General features: G+C 43.9%; 2 protein-coding genes across 8 annotated transcripts in view; one reads left to right on the forward strand and one right to left on the reverse strand.

The window, feature by feature from the left end:
- CPEB2 (cytoplasmic polyadenylation element binding protein 2) overlaps positions 1-2,135 on the reverse strand; it is a 66,195-nt gene extending 64,060 nt beyond the window's left edge. For 4 of the 6 annotated variants that reach the window (XM_050791649.1, XM_050791647.1, XM_050791648.1 and 1 more), the window contains exon 1: positions 264-2,135. In XM_050791649.1, coding sequence (XP_050647606.1) covers positions 264-1,931 — 1,668 coding nt within the window. In that variant the 5' untranslated portion in view covers positions 1,932-2,135. The remainder of the gene's footprint in view (positions 1-263) is intronic. The other 2 variants (XM_050791645.1, XM_050791644.1) reach the window with 1 other exon arrangement.
- Positions 2,136-3,028: 893 nt separating this feature from the next.
- The window catches only part of LOC126955277 (40S ribosomal protein S18-like), a 142,301-nt gene continuing 128,814 nt past the window's right edge, over positions 3,029-16,515 (forward strand). For both annotated transcript variants that reach the window (XR_007725864.1, XR_007725865.1), the window contains exons 1-2: positions 3,029-11,827; positions 14,858-15,008. The gene's annotated coding sequence lies outside the window, so the exon portion shown is untranslated. The remainder of the gene's footprint in view (positions 11,828-14,857; positions 15,009-16,515) is intronic.

Genomic DNA, 16,515 nt, shown 5'->3' on the forward strand with positions numbered 1-16,515 from the left:
GCCAGCCGCGGCTCCCAGCGCGAACTCGTCTCCCACGCCCCCGCAGCCCACGGTGGCTACTGCCTTCCCACCCCGCCGGGGGCTGGGGTTCCGAGTCCTGTCACGGTCGTCCGCCCTCTCAGTCCTACTCTCACTTGCGCGAGTGGCCCCGTCGCGGCTTCTCTCGGGGCTAAGATCGGGTCCCCGGCCTCCCCGCCGCCGCCTCCGTCCCCCGCCCGCAGTCTCCCGGTCCCGCGGCGCGGCCATGCCGCCGCCCGCCGTACCTGGTGGTGGTTATAGGAGTTCCTCTGCTGCAGGAAGGCGGCGGCCGCCGCCTGGTGCTGCTGCTGGAGCTGCGGGCTGACGGGCGACCTCCGGCTCTGAGGCTGCTGCGGCGCCGCGGGCGGCGGGGGCTGCTGTTGAGGTAAATTCATGGCGGGCGGCGGCGGAGGGGGCACAGCGGTAGCCGAGAAGGGGCCGCCGAAGCCGCCGCCGCCGCCGCCGCCGCCGCCGCTCGTCGGCACGCTGAGCCCAGTGCAGCCGTGCGGCGACACGGGCGAGAAGCTCGGGAAGAAGGCCGGGTTCATGGACGACGGCAGCCCGGGATAGAAGCCGTTCTCTGAGTCGGGGCTGGGCGGCGGCATGGCGCTGAGCGAGCCGCCGCCGCCGCCGCCCGGGGTGGTGGCCGACGAGCCGGGCGGCTGCGGCTGCGGCTGGGGCGTCTGCTGGGGTGGCGGCTGCTGCTGCTGCGGCTGGGTCGGCGGCGGCTGCTGGGGCTGGGGTGGCGGGGACGCGGTCTGCACCGACCAGGGGGTGCCGAAGCCGGGCAGCGGCGGCGGCGACGCGGAGCCGCCTCCCCCTCCGCCTCCTGGGGGCCCCCCGCCCCCGCCGCCGCCGCCGCCGCCCGGGTGTGGAAGGTCCGGGCTCTGCAGGCTGCTGAAGGCGCCCGCGCCAAGCGCACCGCCGGGCAGGAGGTTACTGGGACTGTTGAGCAGAGGGTGGTTGGGGGACTCCATGGAGCCCGGCGCGGGGTTCACCGGCGGCGTCGAGGAGGCCAAGCCCGCATTGGGGGACTCGGCGGCGCTGCCCTCGCCCGGGGCTGGGGTCTTGCGAGGGCTGCCCGCGCCTCCGTGGCGGCGCCGCGGGGCTGCGGGCGGCGAGGGAGGGAGCTGCGGGAGCGGGGGCAGGTCGGCCGGACGCTGCCGCGGGGCGAAGTCCTGCGGCGAGAGGTGCTGCGGGTGCGGGAGGCTGAACTGCTGCGGCGGCTGTTGCTGCTGGCGCTGACCGAGCTGCGCCGGCTGGAGGAGCGGGCCGGCCGGCGGCGGCGGGCTGAACCGACCGGGGCAGTGGAGCGGCGGAGGCGGCGGCGGCTTCGAGTCCGGAGGGTGGGGAAGGTGGGGAGGGCTGAACTCTTTCCTCTTCTGGCTGCTCAGCTGCTGCTGCTGCCGCTTACTGAAGTCCTGCGGGGAGGAGGTGCGGCAGCAGCAGCAGGAGGAGGCGGAGGAGGAGGAGGGGTGGTGCAGACTCGGTTTGAAGTCCTGGGAGGGGAGGAGGTGGGTCACACCCGCGATCGTGCCGCCGCCGGGGTGGTGGTTGGGGAGTTTCTCCGTGGCCGCCGCCCCCGAAAGCGGCCGCGCCGGCTGCTGTGTCAGCCCCAGCAGCAGCTCATCCTGCATGGTCTGCTGATGCGCCAGGAACGGGGAGGAAGAGGAAGCGGCGGCGGCCGGGCTGCCCGCGCCGCCGCCGAGGGGGATGGAGAAGGGGGAGGCGGCCTCTAAGAAGCCGGTGACAGGCAACGGTGGTGGCGACAGCGGGCCGAAGGGCGTGGCGGAGGGCAGCGGGTTGGCGGACCCCACGGCGTAGGGACCGTACGCCTCGCCGCTGAACAGGGGCCCGGGGCTGCTGCTTCGAAGCGGGGCGGTCTGCAGCACCCCAAACCCGAAATCCCTCATTTATCTGGCTGCCGGCAGCGGGAGGAGACGCTCCTCGTCCCCTGCCCCACCTAGGAAGCCGCCGGCGCTGGGGCTGCGCGGCCGTGGTGGAAGGAGGAGGAGTCAGTGAGAGAGGGACACCGTGACTGAGCCGGGGGCACCGACTTCGGCCCCACCACCCCTCGCGGCGATCGCCGCCGCCGCCACCTCCCGAGACCGGCTCGGGCGCCGCCGCCGCTCCCGTCGCCGTCGCCGCCCTGGCCGCTTAAGAACCCCGGAACGTGCGTCAGCGCCACCTCACAATCGCGCCGCCCCCCGCGGTGCGTCCCGGCACGCGCGGGCGCGAGGCCACCGCACCCCCGTCGCCCCTCCCCGCCCCTCATTAATATGCAGACGCAGCCGGGGGCGCGCTCGCGCTCCCGGGAGGGCGGGAGCGAGCGGCGCGTCTCCTCGGGCCTCTCCACTCCCGGGGAAATGGAAAGGCCCGTTGGGGCGGGGGTCGGCTGGCTGACAGAGGTCGGAGCACGGGGTGGGCGCGCGCACGAGGGCAAGCACGCGCCTGGGAGGGAGGGACGGTTCCTGGGCAACGGCCCCTCCCTGGCGCGGGATCGGCGCAGAACCTGCCCGGGTCGCACGCGTCTCCGCCCCTCGCGGTGCCTCCTCCTTCCTGTCACCTCGGTTCCGCCCTAAGTGAGGAGAAACCCTGCCGCACCGCTCGGGCTTCCCAGGGCGGGGCTGCCCCGTGGGGGAAACTGAGGCCCGGGACCTCGACCAGCGCCTGCGCCGTGCGAGCCCGCGTAGAAATAGGTGCCCGAGGACCCCAGCGCAATGCGAGAGCCTGGCGCAGCCCGGGGGGTCCTGTGGTGAACTCGCATCTGGGCTCTGCAGGCTTGAAGTCCGCTGAGCGCCTGGCGCCTCGCCCCGCACCTCTAGACCCCGAATGCCGGGTCTAGGACCCCCTCGTCGCCCTAGGAAGCTCCCTCTAAGCTTGTTTCTGTTTGTAGGCGCTGGTAGGGGTGCTGTCACCGACATCCTATAGCCGCCGAGAGTGTTTCTGTAGGGTAAACATGAAGCCTCGGAGCCCCGGCTGTATTCCAGGCATTTTCACTTGGGTAAGAAGGAACAAAGTCCCTGGAACAAACACGCTCCGCGTGGTTATTTACACACTCGGATGCGTGGAACGGGTTCCACGGCGAGCTCCCATGGTAACCCCGGGCCAGCTCCGTTTCATAAAAGCGTTTCATGTGCCATCATCAGGGCTGCAGCATGGGACTCCTCCCAACCACATTCATTCTGGCGTCCCCGCCCCTTCCCCCCAGGGAGACTCTAATTTATTCCTAAGCTTTATGAATTTTCAAGGGAGAAATAGTTCTTACATCAGGGAAAAAAAAGGAGGTTCTGACTCAGCAGCAGACTTGTTGAGACTTGCAAAATGGAAGGGAGAGAGCTTTCCAGGGTAGAGCTCTTTAGAAGCGTTAGAGGAGGAACTAATCCTGTGTATTTCCTTTTGTATAGAAACATTTTACATAGAGTATTTGAAGGTCTAGATAAAGAATGACAGAGTGATGCATACAACATGATGAGATGAACTTCATGATCCTGTTTTGTAATTTTAACGTTTTGCTTGATGCTTAGAGAAATGAAACTATTAAATGAATCCTAGAATATAGACTCTTAACCCCCAAAGTAATGGAAGGTAGATTCAGACTTTACTTGATTTTGGTTTACAAGTGAACTAAGATTAAATATTTAATTTTATAAATTACTATACTTTTACTGATGTAGGCAGAGTGTACATTTTTGTAAGTCCTCATTCTGTATTTGAATTCTACTTCTGTTCAGTGTCTTAAATTTATATAAATCAAAATAAACACGGTAGAAAGAGAGCAATATTGCCCCAGGGAACTGTATTTCGTGTATAATGTTTATCTCTGCTATCCTGTCCAATGAACCAAGTTTTATGTTGCCTTTACAGTAAGGAAAAAGTATGTTTTTAAAAACTCATAAATGGTTCAGAATTTGGTCAGGTGAATAGAAAATTGGTTCAACTTATTAATCTCAAAATCATTTTTAACAATCAGGCAAAATGTAGAACTGGAGAAGTACTTTTTTTCTAAATTACAATGTCTAGAAAATAACTGGAGCTCAGAATTTAAAATATAAATGGTTATTTTCACAGTACATATTGACATCTTATTCATTTTTTAAAAGGTAATGTGCAGGAAAAAAAACTACTTCTGCAACCAAGGAATGTAAAATCTTAAAAACGGATGAATTTTTTTCCAAGTACAGATGTATTTGATTGGAATCATTTGCAGATCCAACAACAAATCTTGAAATAGGGGGAAAATACAGGCATAAACCTTAGCTCTATCATCCATTAACACTGCAGTTAGTAAAGAGGAGAGAGCACATACTTTTAAAAGCTAACTGGTGCCTTTCTGGGCTACAGTTTTGAACAAAAACAAGATTTATTAGTACTCTGATACTAGTTTTGTTTTAGAGGATTTAGAGCTCTCTGAAGTGGGGAAAAGCCATCAAGTTTGTTGTTACATAATAATGTCAAACTTCGTATTAAGTACACCAAATTCCAAATCCTGCCAGGGCCTCTACTCACTACTTTTGTGAGGGCCCCTTTTTTTTAGAGCAGAAAGTTACTTTCTGACATCTTGGGTAAGCTGGTGATCTTGCCCTTATTGAAAATATTCAAATGAAAAGATTTCCTAGAGTGGGGAGTGGAGTGGGGTAGGAAGAAGGAGCAGCACGTGGTGGGGAGGGACTATGGTCCTCTAGCAGTTTCCATGCCAAGTCTTATGAGTCCATTTTATGATTTTTTTTTTTGTTTTTGACGTGAAAATATTTTGACTCATGATCATTAACTAGGACCTTGACTTTGTGTTTGACAGTCCCTTATTCATTTACTCCCACTGTCCTGGGCAAGTGTTTTTAAAAATATTTTTGCTACAACCCAATATACATGCAACAAACTCCTTTTTATAATTTTAATTTTAAAATCACGTTTGATCTCAAATTCCAAAGTTGGTTTTAACACCTTCTATCAGATTATGAGCTGAAATTTAAAACCACTGTCCTAGAAGACCATTTCAAACATTCTGCTCTGTCTGAAAACCTCTTGTCACATCTCTCCTACATGCATCTGCTAGCATATAGCACTCTCAGCTGCTGAGCTACATGCTTATTTCACTGAGAAAAGAGAAGCAACCACAGGAGAACTTCCACAGTCTCCATCTGTCCCTGCACACCTTGCCTTCCCTCCCAATACAACGGATGGCCCATCTGTCTGCGCTCCTGTCTAAGGCCAGCCTCTCCGCTGGCGGAGTAGATCCTACCCCTAACCTACTCAAGACATGGGCTCCAACAGTTTTCTCTCTCTCTCCTTCATCATGACCTCTTTCCTCTTGAGGAAACACTTCCATGTGCACAAAAACATGCTTTACTAGTTCTCACCTTTGAAAAATAAAGCCAAAACTTTTTGACCGTATATTCTCCCTCCTTTAGCTACTACCTTCTTTTTCTGCTTTTACATTATGTGAACAACTTGCCCGTTTGACTGAGTGTCTCATAGACACCTCAAATTAAACACATCCAAAATTAAACTCTGCCTCACTAGTCCCGATCCCCGTGGCGCTCCATTGTTCTAGTTCCCATTTGGCACTCCATTGTTCTAGTTGCTCAGGCCAAAAACCCTGGAGTCATTCTTCGCTTCTGTCCTTCTTGCATCATATCCAAGCCATCAGAACATGTTGCTGGTCCTACCTTTAAATTACTGGCATAACCTAGAGATACCGTGGGTTCCAGATTACCACAATAAAGCAAATATCCCAATAAAGCAAGGCAAACCAATTTTTTGGTTTCCCAGTGCATGTAAAAGTTATGTTTATAGTATATTATAGTCTGAACATAACTTGTAATTATGTTTAAATAAGTGCACAATAGCATTATTCTGAAAAACATGCACACATTAATTTAAAAATACTGCTAAAAAGTGCTAATGATCATCTGAGCCTTCAGCAAGTCATAATCTTTTTGTCAGTGGAGGGTTTTGTCTCGACGTTCATGGCTGCTGACTGATCAGCATGGTGGTGGCTGAAGGAGGAGGTGGTTGTGGCAATTTCTTAAGACAAAAATGGAGTTTGTCACATAGATTGAATCTCCCTTTCACGAAAATATTTATCTGTAGCATGCAATGCTGTTTGGTAGCATTGTGTCCACAGAACTTCTTTCAAAATTAGTCCTCTCAAAACCTGCTGATTCTTTATCATCTAAATTTATGTAATATTCTAAACCTTTTCTTTGTCATTTCAACTGTGTTCATAGCATCTTCACCAGGAGTAGATTCCATCTCAAGAAACCATTTTCTTTGCTTATCCATGAGCAGCAACTCCTTCGCTATTCAAGTTTCATTGTAATATTGCAGCAATTCAGTCATATCCTCAGGCTCCACTTCTAATTCTAGTTCTCTTGTTATTTTTATCACATATGCAGTCACTTCCTTCATGAAGTCTCGAACCCCTCGAAGTCATCCAAGAGGGTTGGAATCAGCTTCTTCCAAACTCTAGTTAATGTTGATATTTTGACCTCCCATGAGTCACAGATATTCTGAATGACTGTTAGAATGGTGAATCCCTTATAGAAGGGTTTCAATTTACTTTGCTCTTATCCATCAGAGAAATCACTATCTATGGCAGCTATAGCCTTATGAAACTTTTTTCTAAAATAATACTTGAGGTCATCCTGGTGACAACTTAGTGATTTTAAATTTTAAAATGAAAATAGAATTATAAAAAGGAGTTTGTTGCATTATTAAAAGAATGGCTTAATAGCAGCTTTATTTCAAAACAATCCCAGCACTTTGGGAGGCCAAGGCGGGCAGGTCACTTGAGGTCAGGAGTTCGAGACCAGCCTTGCCAACATGGTGAAAACCGTTCACTTCTAAAAATACAAAAATTAGCTGGGTGTGGTGGTGCATGCCTGTAATCTCAGCTGGTCAGGAGACTGAGGCAGGAGAATCGCCTAGACCCAGGGGGTGGAGGATGCAGGAAGCTGAGATAGTGCCACTGCACTCCAGTCTTAGAGCCAGAGCCAGACTTTGTGTCAAAAATAATAATAATAATACTTGAAACTCATAATTACTCTTGAATCCATGGGCTGCAGAATGGATTTGGGCTAGCAGGCATATGAGAACAACAATTATCTTCTTGTACATTAGAGCTCTTGGGTGATCAGGTTCATTGTCAATGAGCAGTAATATCTCAACAGTGGACTTAAAATGTTCAGTAAACTATGCTCTTTCCAAGTTTTGTGGTTCCATTTACCAAGCACAGGCAGAGTAGACTTAGCATAATTCTTAAGGGCCCTAGGATTTTCAGAATGATTAATGAGCATTGGCTTCAAGTTAAGGTCACAAGCTACGTTTGCCCTTAAGAAAAGAGTCTGCCTATCTTTTGAAGCTTGAAGCTAGGCATTGACATCTCCAGCTATGAAAGTCCTAGATGATATCTTCTTCCAACAGAAGGCTGTTTTTCTACAGTGAAAACTTATTATTTAGTGTAGCCACCTTCATCAATTACCCAGCTAGATTTCTGGATAACTTGCTGCAGCTTCTCCGTAAGCACTTTCTGTTTTACCTTGCACTTTTATGTTATGAAGATGGCTTCTTAAGCACGAACCCACCTCTGCTAGCTTCCAGCTTTTTTCTTCTGCAGCCTTCATAGAATTCTCTCTCAGCCTTCATAGAATTGAAGAGAGGGCCTTGCTCTGGAATAGGCTTCAGCTTAAGGGAATGTTGTGGCTGGTTTAATCATCTCTATCCAGACCATTCACACTTTTTCTATATCAGCAATAAAGCTGTTTCACTTCCTTATCACTCATGTGTTTGCTGGAATAGCACTTTTAATTTCCTTCATGAACTTTTCCTTTGCAATCACAACTTGGCTAACTACTTGGAGCAAGAGGCCTAGCTTTCAACCTATTTCAGCTTTCCACATACCTTCCTCGCTAAGCCTAATTATTTCTAGCTTTTCACTTAAAGTGAGAGACATGTGCCTCTTCCTTTCACTTGAATACTTAGAGGTTATTAGAGTGTTATTAATTGGTCTAATTTCAATATTGTTGTTTCTCAGGGAATAGGGAGGCCTGAAGCCTTTATTGATTAAATTATTGTCTTATATGGTTGTGGTTTGTGGTGCCCCAAAACAATTACACTAGTATCATCAAATATTATGATCACATATCCCCAAAATAGTTATAGTAATAATGACAAAGCTTTAAATAACACAAGAATTACCAAAATGTAACACAGAGACACAAGGTGAGCACATGCTGTTGGGAAAATTGTGCTGATAGACTTGCTTGATGCAGGGTTGCCACAAACCTTCAATTTGTAAAAAACTCATTATCTGAGAAGCACAAGATAGCAGAGCACAATAAAGCGAGGAGTGTCTATATATCCAGAATCCAAGCACTTCACCCCATTCTCACCACAAGCATCCTGGGCCAGGCTACTGTTACTTCCTGGATCGTTCCTCTCACCCACTAACTCGTATCCCAGCTTCTGATCTTGCCCCTCTCCAGTCTATTCCCAACATAGCAGCCAGGATGATACTTTTGAAATGGAAAACAGGTCATGTCAGCTCCTCTGACTAAATACTTACATTTTCTCAGAATAGAAGTCAAAACATTTTAATAACCAAAAGGTTCTTCAGAATCGCTCCTGCCACCAACCCCTCTGAAAACTTCCCTACAGTGGAATGCTTATTTCTCTAACAGCCCAGGCCAATTCAGCCTTAGGGCCTTTGCCCTCGCAATTCCCACACCTGGAATACTTGTCTCCTAAGTAGCAACTGGGCTCACTTAACCATGTTTTTATCATTCTTTTTTTTTTTTTTTAAGTTTCTCTCTCACTTAGGTCTCTGCTAAAAGTCATTTTTCAGTGATGTCTTCCCTGACCACCATTGTAAAATAACAACCCCCCACTCTTTCCCAGCCTTCTTATTCTTTATAAGGTGTTTGTTTTTCCATCTGACCCACTATGTACTTGAACTGTTTATCTGTCCTCTCTTATAAGATCACAAGCCCATGAGGAAAGGTCCATGCCTTGTTTTGTTCACTGTTGTATCCTCAGCACTTACAACAATGCCTTGCACATAGTAGGCTTTCAAGAGTTGGGAAATGCATGCACTGAATAAAGGGATTGTTGAATTAATAAATAGCAATTTTAGGAAATGATAGCTAAAAGAATACAATAGTAATACAAGGGTCTGTTTATAAATTGTTAATTTGCTTTCAGGAGCTATCCAAACACCATGCAGATGCTCCTAGGATTCTTAAACAAGCCAAAAATAATTCCAATCATTGTCAGATATAGGATAAGTGCATGAGGACAGGTAAGTCATCCCAGGACTGTAACACTGGGGAATAGATAACCCTGGAGTACAAGGGGCAAGACTCCTGTCTCAGAAGCCTTGAGTTGGTACTCCAGGCTCCAGGAACACAGGGTTTCACTGTAGGAGCTTGAACAAGGAGAGGAATCAAGACCCCAGCTCGTAGAAATGGAACCAGTTTAGGAGGCACTGCAGTTAAGGTCAACTGGATGCCTTACCTCCATGCTGCTGGTTTTCCGTGGCACGGCCCATGCCCATGAATGTAATTAACCCCATAGAATGGGAAAACTTTGAGTCTTTAGATGGGAGCTAATTAGTTCTGGTTTGGACTTGGAAAAGGAGAAAGTAGAAATTAAGATTCATTCTGACCTTGTCCAACTTCAAGGTGCTTTATTGATGTAGCACTCAAGAATAGTACCACCCTCAGTTACTTCTAGTTCTCCTACTTTTCTAAACCTTCCTTCATAATTTCCTCCGTCACTTTATCGTTATGTATTCTTTACGTGCGAGAGCTCCTTAGGTTTATGTTTCTGGTCCTTTTCTATATTTCTACCTACTTTTTGTAGATGAATTTATTATCATGTTTTCAAACATCATCTAAATGCTAATGTCTTCCGAATCCATCTCTTTAGCCTCGTGGTCAAAATCATATTTCCAACTGCCTATTTAACACTTTGACCTGGGTGTCCTTCAGCCACATCAATTCAATGTGTCTATACCTGCATTCAACATCTTCCCCAAAATCTGCTTCTATTTTGCTGCTTGTCTTGACTGACGTCATCATCACACAACCAGTTTCTCAAGCTGACACATGAGTCATCCTCTTCCTTCATCTCTCTCACTCTCCAAAAACAATTGGCAACCATGCTCTGTCAATTATACTGCAGAAATGTTGCTCAAATGTAATTCCTTCTTGCATCTCCGCATTCCCCTTGCCTTTCACGTACCTAGAACACAAGTGCCTAGTAAGTATTTGTTGATTAGTAATTGCCCAATGAATGCTGTAAGAAGAAAAGATGAAGAAAAGGAGAAAACAAGGTAAGGAAAGGAAGGAGGGAGATGGAAGGAGGGAATGAGGTAGATGTTTCCAAAGCATGCTTTACAAAGACATGTGCCATTCTGTAGCATTGTTAACTAATGTTTACTGGAGAAAAAATAAAATGAATAACCATATTGACAATGACAAAAAAGTTATTTTCCTTGACAATACCAAACTAAAAGTTTCATTCTGGTTATTACAATCTCCATTCTGGTTATTATGCCACGGGATGAACTCATTGACAAAGAAAAATATCAAAAATCTTCCCCGATGACAAAGTGTAGTCCTGAAACATAACAGAAGTTCTCTGTTACCCTTTGTGGCATCAGGGGGATTTATCATCCCACTCCAATACCCCCACCTAGGAGAGAACCTGTCAGCCTCTCCAGTAATTTTTGTCACGATGGTCACTGGGCCCTTACGTAGACTGACTTCCTTCTCTATTGCTACTTATCTTGTAACTTTAAGGCCACGTCAACTTGATTGAATTACAAGTCTTTGGAGGCAGTCGCTATGCCTTATATGTTCTTTAATTTTCCTAGTTCTTATTGATTGATTTATGTATTCAGAAACTCTTTGTCGAGTGCCTACTCTGTACCAGACACTGTGCAAGGCACTATGGGTGTAACTGTGAAAAGAACAGAAAACATACATTATTCTGTGTATCCTCACAGAGACTGTAAATAAATGCTATTGACGTTAGTTATGATAATTCCCAACCCTAATTGTCTGGGCAGAGTCATAAACAGTGAGATTGTAGGTTGAAACTGACTTCCTAAATTGGAATCCTACTTGGGGCAATATGACCTTGCCAGGCTGGTCATGGGTGGAGCCTTGTGATCTCTACAGAATATTGAGGTAAGGCAAATCTAACAAGAAGGCAGATAAAATTACACACTGAAGCTCATCTCAATCCTGGCTTGAAATGAGATTTCTATGATTTCCTTTTCTTGTCACAATATACTTTGTGAGTAGATAAAGCAAATCATATTTTTGTTTTATTGTTGGAAAACCAAAGCCCAGAGGTAAAGTTGTTTGCTTGAGATAATTTGCATAGACTGAGATTAATGCCCCCATCTCCTCATTTCTCAGTTTCTTGCTTCATTAGTTGGCCCTCAGGCTAGTGCTAGAAGCAAAGACAAAGAGTGGGTCACTGCTCAGCAAGTACCTGAGCAAAACAGAGTCACAGAGACACATGCTTAAAAATGGTGCTTGGGTATATATATCCTGAGGACTTGAAACCAGTATGTCAAAGTGATGTCTGTACTCCTGTGTTCACTGCAGCATTAGTCACAGTAGCGAAGACACAGAAACAACCTAAGTGTTCACCAACAGATGAGTGGGTAAAGCAAATGTAGCATATATACACAGTGGAATACTATTCAGCCTTAAAAAAGAAGGAAATTTGGCTATCTGCAACAACATGGATGAACCTGGAGGATATTATAGAAGTGAAATAAGCCAGGCACGGAAAGGTAAAAACTATATGTTCTCACTTATATGTGGAATCTAACACAATCAAATTCATGGAAGCTGGGAATAGAATGGTGGTTATTGAGGCCAGGGCCTGGGAGAACAGGGAGATGTTGGTCAAAGGGTACAAAGTTGCAGTTAGATTTAAAATCATGTAAGTATTTAAGCTGATGGATATGTTAACTAGCTTGATTTAGTCATTCAACTCTGTATACATGTAAAATCACTGTGTGTTCAATAGTAATATACAATTATAATATCAAAAAATAAAACTTTTTTTTGTTAAAGCAACAGTCCTTGCTTCTACTAAAAGTTAAGGAGTGGAAGGGATAATCCTTCAAGTCTTCAAAGTGACACCTAGCTACATGAATGACAATTGGTAGTACAGACCTCAGAGCAAAAGCATCTTATTTTCAAAATAACATATCCCACTGAAATTCAGAGATATTCCTCACATATGCTTAGTCATTTTTCTCCTATAGTAAGAATGAGGCCTGGCAGTATATATTGGATATATTGTACTTTTTCCACATTGTGGAAAGCTAACCGCGTCAATTGATAAATTATTCTAGGCAGAGAAAAGTGATGCATCTTGACTAAATATTAAATATGTAGACTTTTAAGTAGATGAAGAGCATTGCATCTATCAAATTTGACCTTAATTTGTTTAGAATCTTAGAAGATTCAACATTTTAAATGTTTGTTTTGGAAGCTGTGAATGTTCAGTTAAAAAGAAATATCATGAAGCTTAAATGGTAGCAGGCATTATGACCAACCTTTGTGCAAGGATTGATTAAATGTAAAGACAAGAGAGGAAAAACATTTGGAGGGAAGAGGGATATTTGATTTTAGTCCTAGTTAGTGCTTCATTGTCAGTGGTAGCAATTCACTTTTGCTGTCTCCTTTTTTTCATTGGACTTGAGAAAGGATTATAGAACTTTATGTCATCTCACATCCAAAATTCATTTATAGTGTAAGCCATTGTACTAACATTGGAGTACATAATTCATAACAATAAGAAAAAACATAGACTTCAATTTTCAATAGAAAAAAAATAGACAAACTGGTACAGAGAATAAGAAACTCTTAAGATTGTCATAAGGACATAAATCGTATATATGAAAATACCATTGTTTGTAGGCCCACAGTTGATGCATATTCATCCCATATTAAGAGATAGGGAGGAGCGATATGATGGACACACCAGAGCTAGAGTCAGAGACCTGGCTTTTAGTCCAACTTCCTCTGTTACTATGTAACTTTGGCAATTAAACTTTGGGAACCTCAGTATTCTCATCTGTGAAGGTAAAGACAAACATTACCTGTGAAGCGGGGGCTATGGTGATGATAATTAGCAATATTTTAAATAGAGAGTCTTCTACAGTGTTTGACACAAAATAGATGTTTAAACAAACTAACAAAACACCTTAGCTGTCATCTACTATGCAGTTCAAGGTAAAGAGCAGATGAGAAAGCCAGCTTGAACACAGTGGTAGTCCTGGAGAATGGATAACCAAAGCAAAAACAAAGCAAAACAGTTACCAGACAACATGGGGGCTGGTAATGGCAGTGAAATCCTGGATTGCTAGCAGTGGAAGGAGATATCCAAATAAAAAATGAGAAAAATAAAAAAAGCTAAATTCCTCTTAGATCTGGAAAACAGAAAAAATTTCTGAAAGTTAAATGTTAAACATATTCAATGACTGTTTAATCCCTCTAAGGAAGACCAGAGACCAATTATGCAATTAGGGCAAACTCTGACTTTAAGGATTATTACTGAATCCCACTACCAGTTCTGACACCTATGGGGCAGGTTATGTTTACCTGGGCATGTTAACCATTCTCATTCTCTGTTTTCTGCTCTGATAAATAACAGAGAAATATGTATGAAAACACCAAATGCTGTTAGAACACTGATCTTCAAACTAGGATATGTCTAGACCATTGTGGTCCAATAGAAATATAACATAAGCCATAAATGTGAGCTATATATGTAATGTGAACTTTTCTAGTAGCCACATTTTATTTTTTAGAGACAGGGTGTGGCTCAGTTGCCCAGGCTAGAGTGCAGTGGTGTGATCATAGCTCATTGCAACCTCCCACCTCAGCTTCCCAAGTAGCTAGGACTCAGACGTGCACTGCAATGCCTACCTAATTTTCAAAAAAAGTTTTTGTAGAGATGAGGCCTCGATATGTTGCCCATGCTGGTCTCCAACTCTTGTACTAAAGCTAGCTTCCTGCTTTGGCCTCCCAAACTGCTGGAATTACAGGTGTGCACTGGCCACATTTTAAAAATTAAAAAGGTACAGGTGAAATTAACTTGAGTAATGTGTTTTATTTAAATCAATATATGCAAATAATTATTATTTCACCATACAGTTGATATACAAGTTATTGCTACTTTACTGCTTTTTCTCCATCTGTTAAGATGATTGTAGTTTTTGGTTTATTGTATTAATATAGTATATTAAATTAGTTGATTTTCATGTTTTAAGCCAACCTTGTATTCCTGGGATGCATTTCATTTGGTTATGGTGTATAATCCTTTTTATATGTTACTGGATTTGGATTGCAAGCAATTTGTTGAGACTATTGGCATGTATGTTTATGGGGGTTATCAGCTTGTAGTGTTTTTTTTCTTGTGATGTTTTCATCTGTTTTTGGTATTAGAGTAACTAATACTGATCTCATAGAATGAGTTGGGAAGTATTACTTCTTATAATTTTTTGTTAAGAGTGTGTGAAGGATTGGTATTAATTTTTCTTTAAGTTTGTGGTAGAATTGATGAGTAAAGCCATTTGGGCCTAGACTTTCCTTGTGGAAAGTTTAAAAATTGTTAATTCAATTTGTGTTTGTTATAAATCTATTCAGACTTTTCATTTCTTCTTATTTTAGTATAAGTTGTCGGTGTTTGTCTGCGAATTTGTTTATTTCATCTAGACTTTCTAATTTGTTGATATATAATTGTTAATGGCATTCTCTTTTTTAAAAAGTTATTATTTACTTATTTTTTTAAATTAATTTTTTTCTAGAGATGGTGCCTTGCGTTGTTGCCGGGCTGGTCTTGAATTCCTGGCTTCAAGTGATCCTCCTGCCTTGGCCTCCCAACGTGCTGGAATTACAGATGTGAGCCACTGCATCCTGTCCATAGCGTTCTCTTCTAATCCTTTTTATTTCTATGAGGTTGGTGCTGAGATCCCCTTTTTTATTCCTGATTTTAATAATTTGATTCCTCTTTTCTTGTTCAGCCTCACTAAGCTTTCATTAATTTTACTGATTTTTTAAATAAGTAACTTTTGATTTCATTGATGTTTGCTCTTTATTATCTATTTCATTTATTTGTGGTTTAATATTTATAATGTTATTTATTCTGCTTGCTTTGGTTTTAGTTTATTCTTCTTTGGTAGTTTTGTAAGATATAAGTTTAGATCATTAATTTGAGATTTTCCTTCTTTTCATAATAAACATTACAGCTACAAATTTCTCTCTGATTACTGCTTAAGCTGTATCTAATAAGTTTTGGTATGTTGTGTTTTTGGTCTCATTAATCTCAAATAATTTTCTGATTTGCCTGGTACATTTTAAAACCATTTTTTATTTAAAAGTGTTTAGATTACTTTTTACATATTTGTGTTTTCCAAATGTATTTGTTATTGTGACTTTTAAATGTATTCCTTGGTGGTCAAAGAACATCCTTTGTGTGATTTAACAGTCTTTAAACTTATTGAGGTTTTTTTAATGGTCTCTTCACATGTGCTTTATCGTGGAAAATTTTCACTGTGTACTTGAGAAGAATGTGTACTCTGCTATTTTTAGAGTTTTCTATAGATAAGTTATATCTAGTTAGTTTATAGTGTTGTTCAAGTCTTCAGCCACTATTGGAAGCAAGTTATTGATGTTTCCACTTATTATTGTTAAATATCTGTTTCTCCTTTCAACTTATGTATTTTACTTCATGTTTTAGGAGGCTCTGTTGTTAGGTGCATTTATGTTTTTGTTGTTGTCTTCCTGATGAAATGACCCTTTTATCATTATGTCTTTTTTGACTCTAGTAACAAATCTTGTCTTAAAGCCCATTTTGTCTGATACTAGTATAGCCACTCCAGTTCTCTTTTGAATACTCTTTGTATGGAGTACAATTTTCTAATTTTTCACTTTGGACTTACTTGTATCTTTGAATCTAGTGTGTCTATTGTAGATGGCATATGAGTGAATTGTGTTTGCTTCGTTCTGCATTCTCTATCTTTTGACTGGAGAGAGATATGCATTTTTATTAGAGGAATGATATAGTCATTATTTGATAAATTGCACATTCATTGCTTTATTAAAATTAGTTGATAAGAATTATCCTATTAATTTATATTCCTCTTATAATTGATGAGATGCATTACTTTTATTAGATCTATATTAAGTTTGACGTCCTTTCATAATCTGTCTTATAGGATTCATTTTGTAACTTATTTCTCAATGTTTGTGGGTTTTGTTGATTTTTGTTTTTGAGATGGAGTCTCGCTCTGTTGCCCAGGCTAGAGGGCAGGGTTGTGATCTCAGCTCACTGCAACCTCTGCCTCCTGAGTTCAAGCAATTCTCTGGCCTCAGCATCCTGCGTAGCTGGGATTACAGGTGTCCAACACCACACACAGCTAATTTTTGCCATGTTGGTCAGGCTGGTCTCGAACTCCTGACCTCA

The sequence above is a fragment of the Macaca thibetana genome, chromosome 5, assembly GCF_024542745.1.
Source record: "Macaca thibetana thibetana isolate TM-01 chromosome 5, ASM2454274v1, whole genome shotgun sequence".
In the NCBI taxonomy this organism is placed as follows: Eukaryota; Metazoa; Chordata; class Mammalia; order Primates; family Cercopithecidae; genus Macaca; species Macaca thibetana.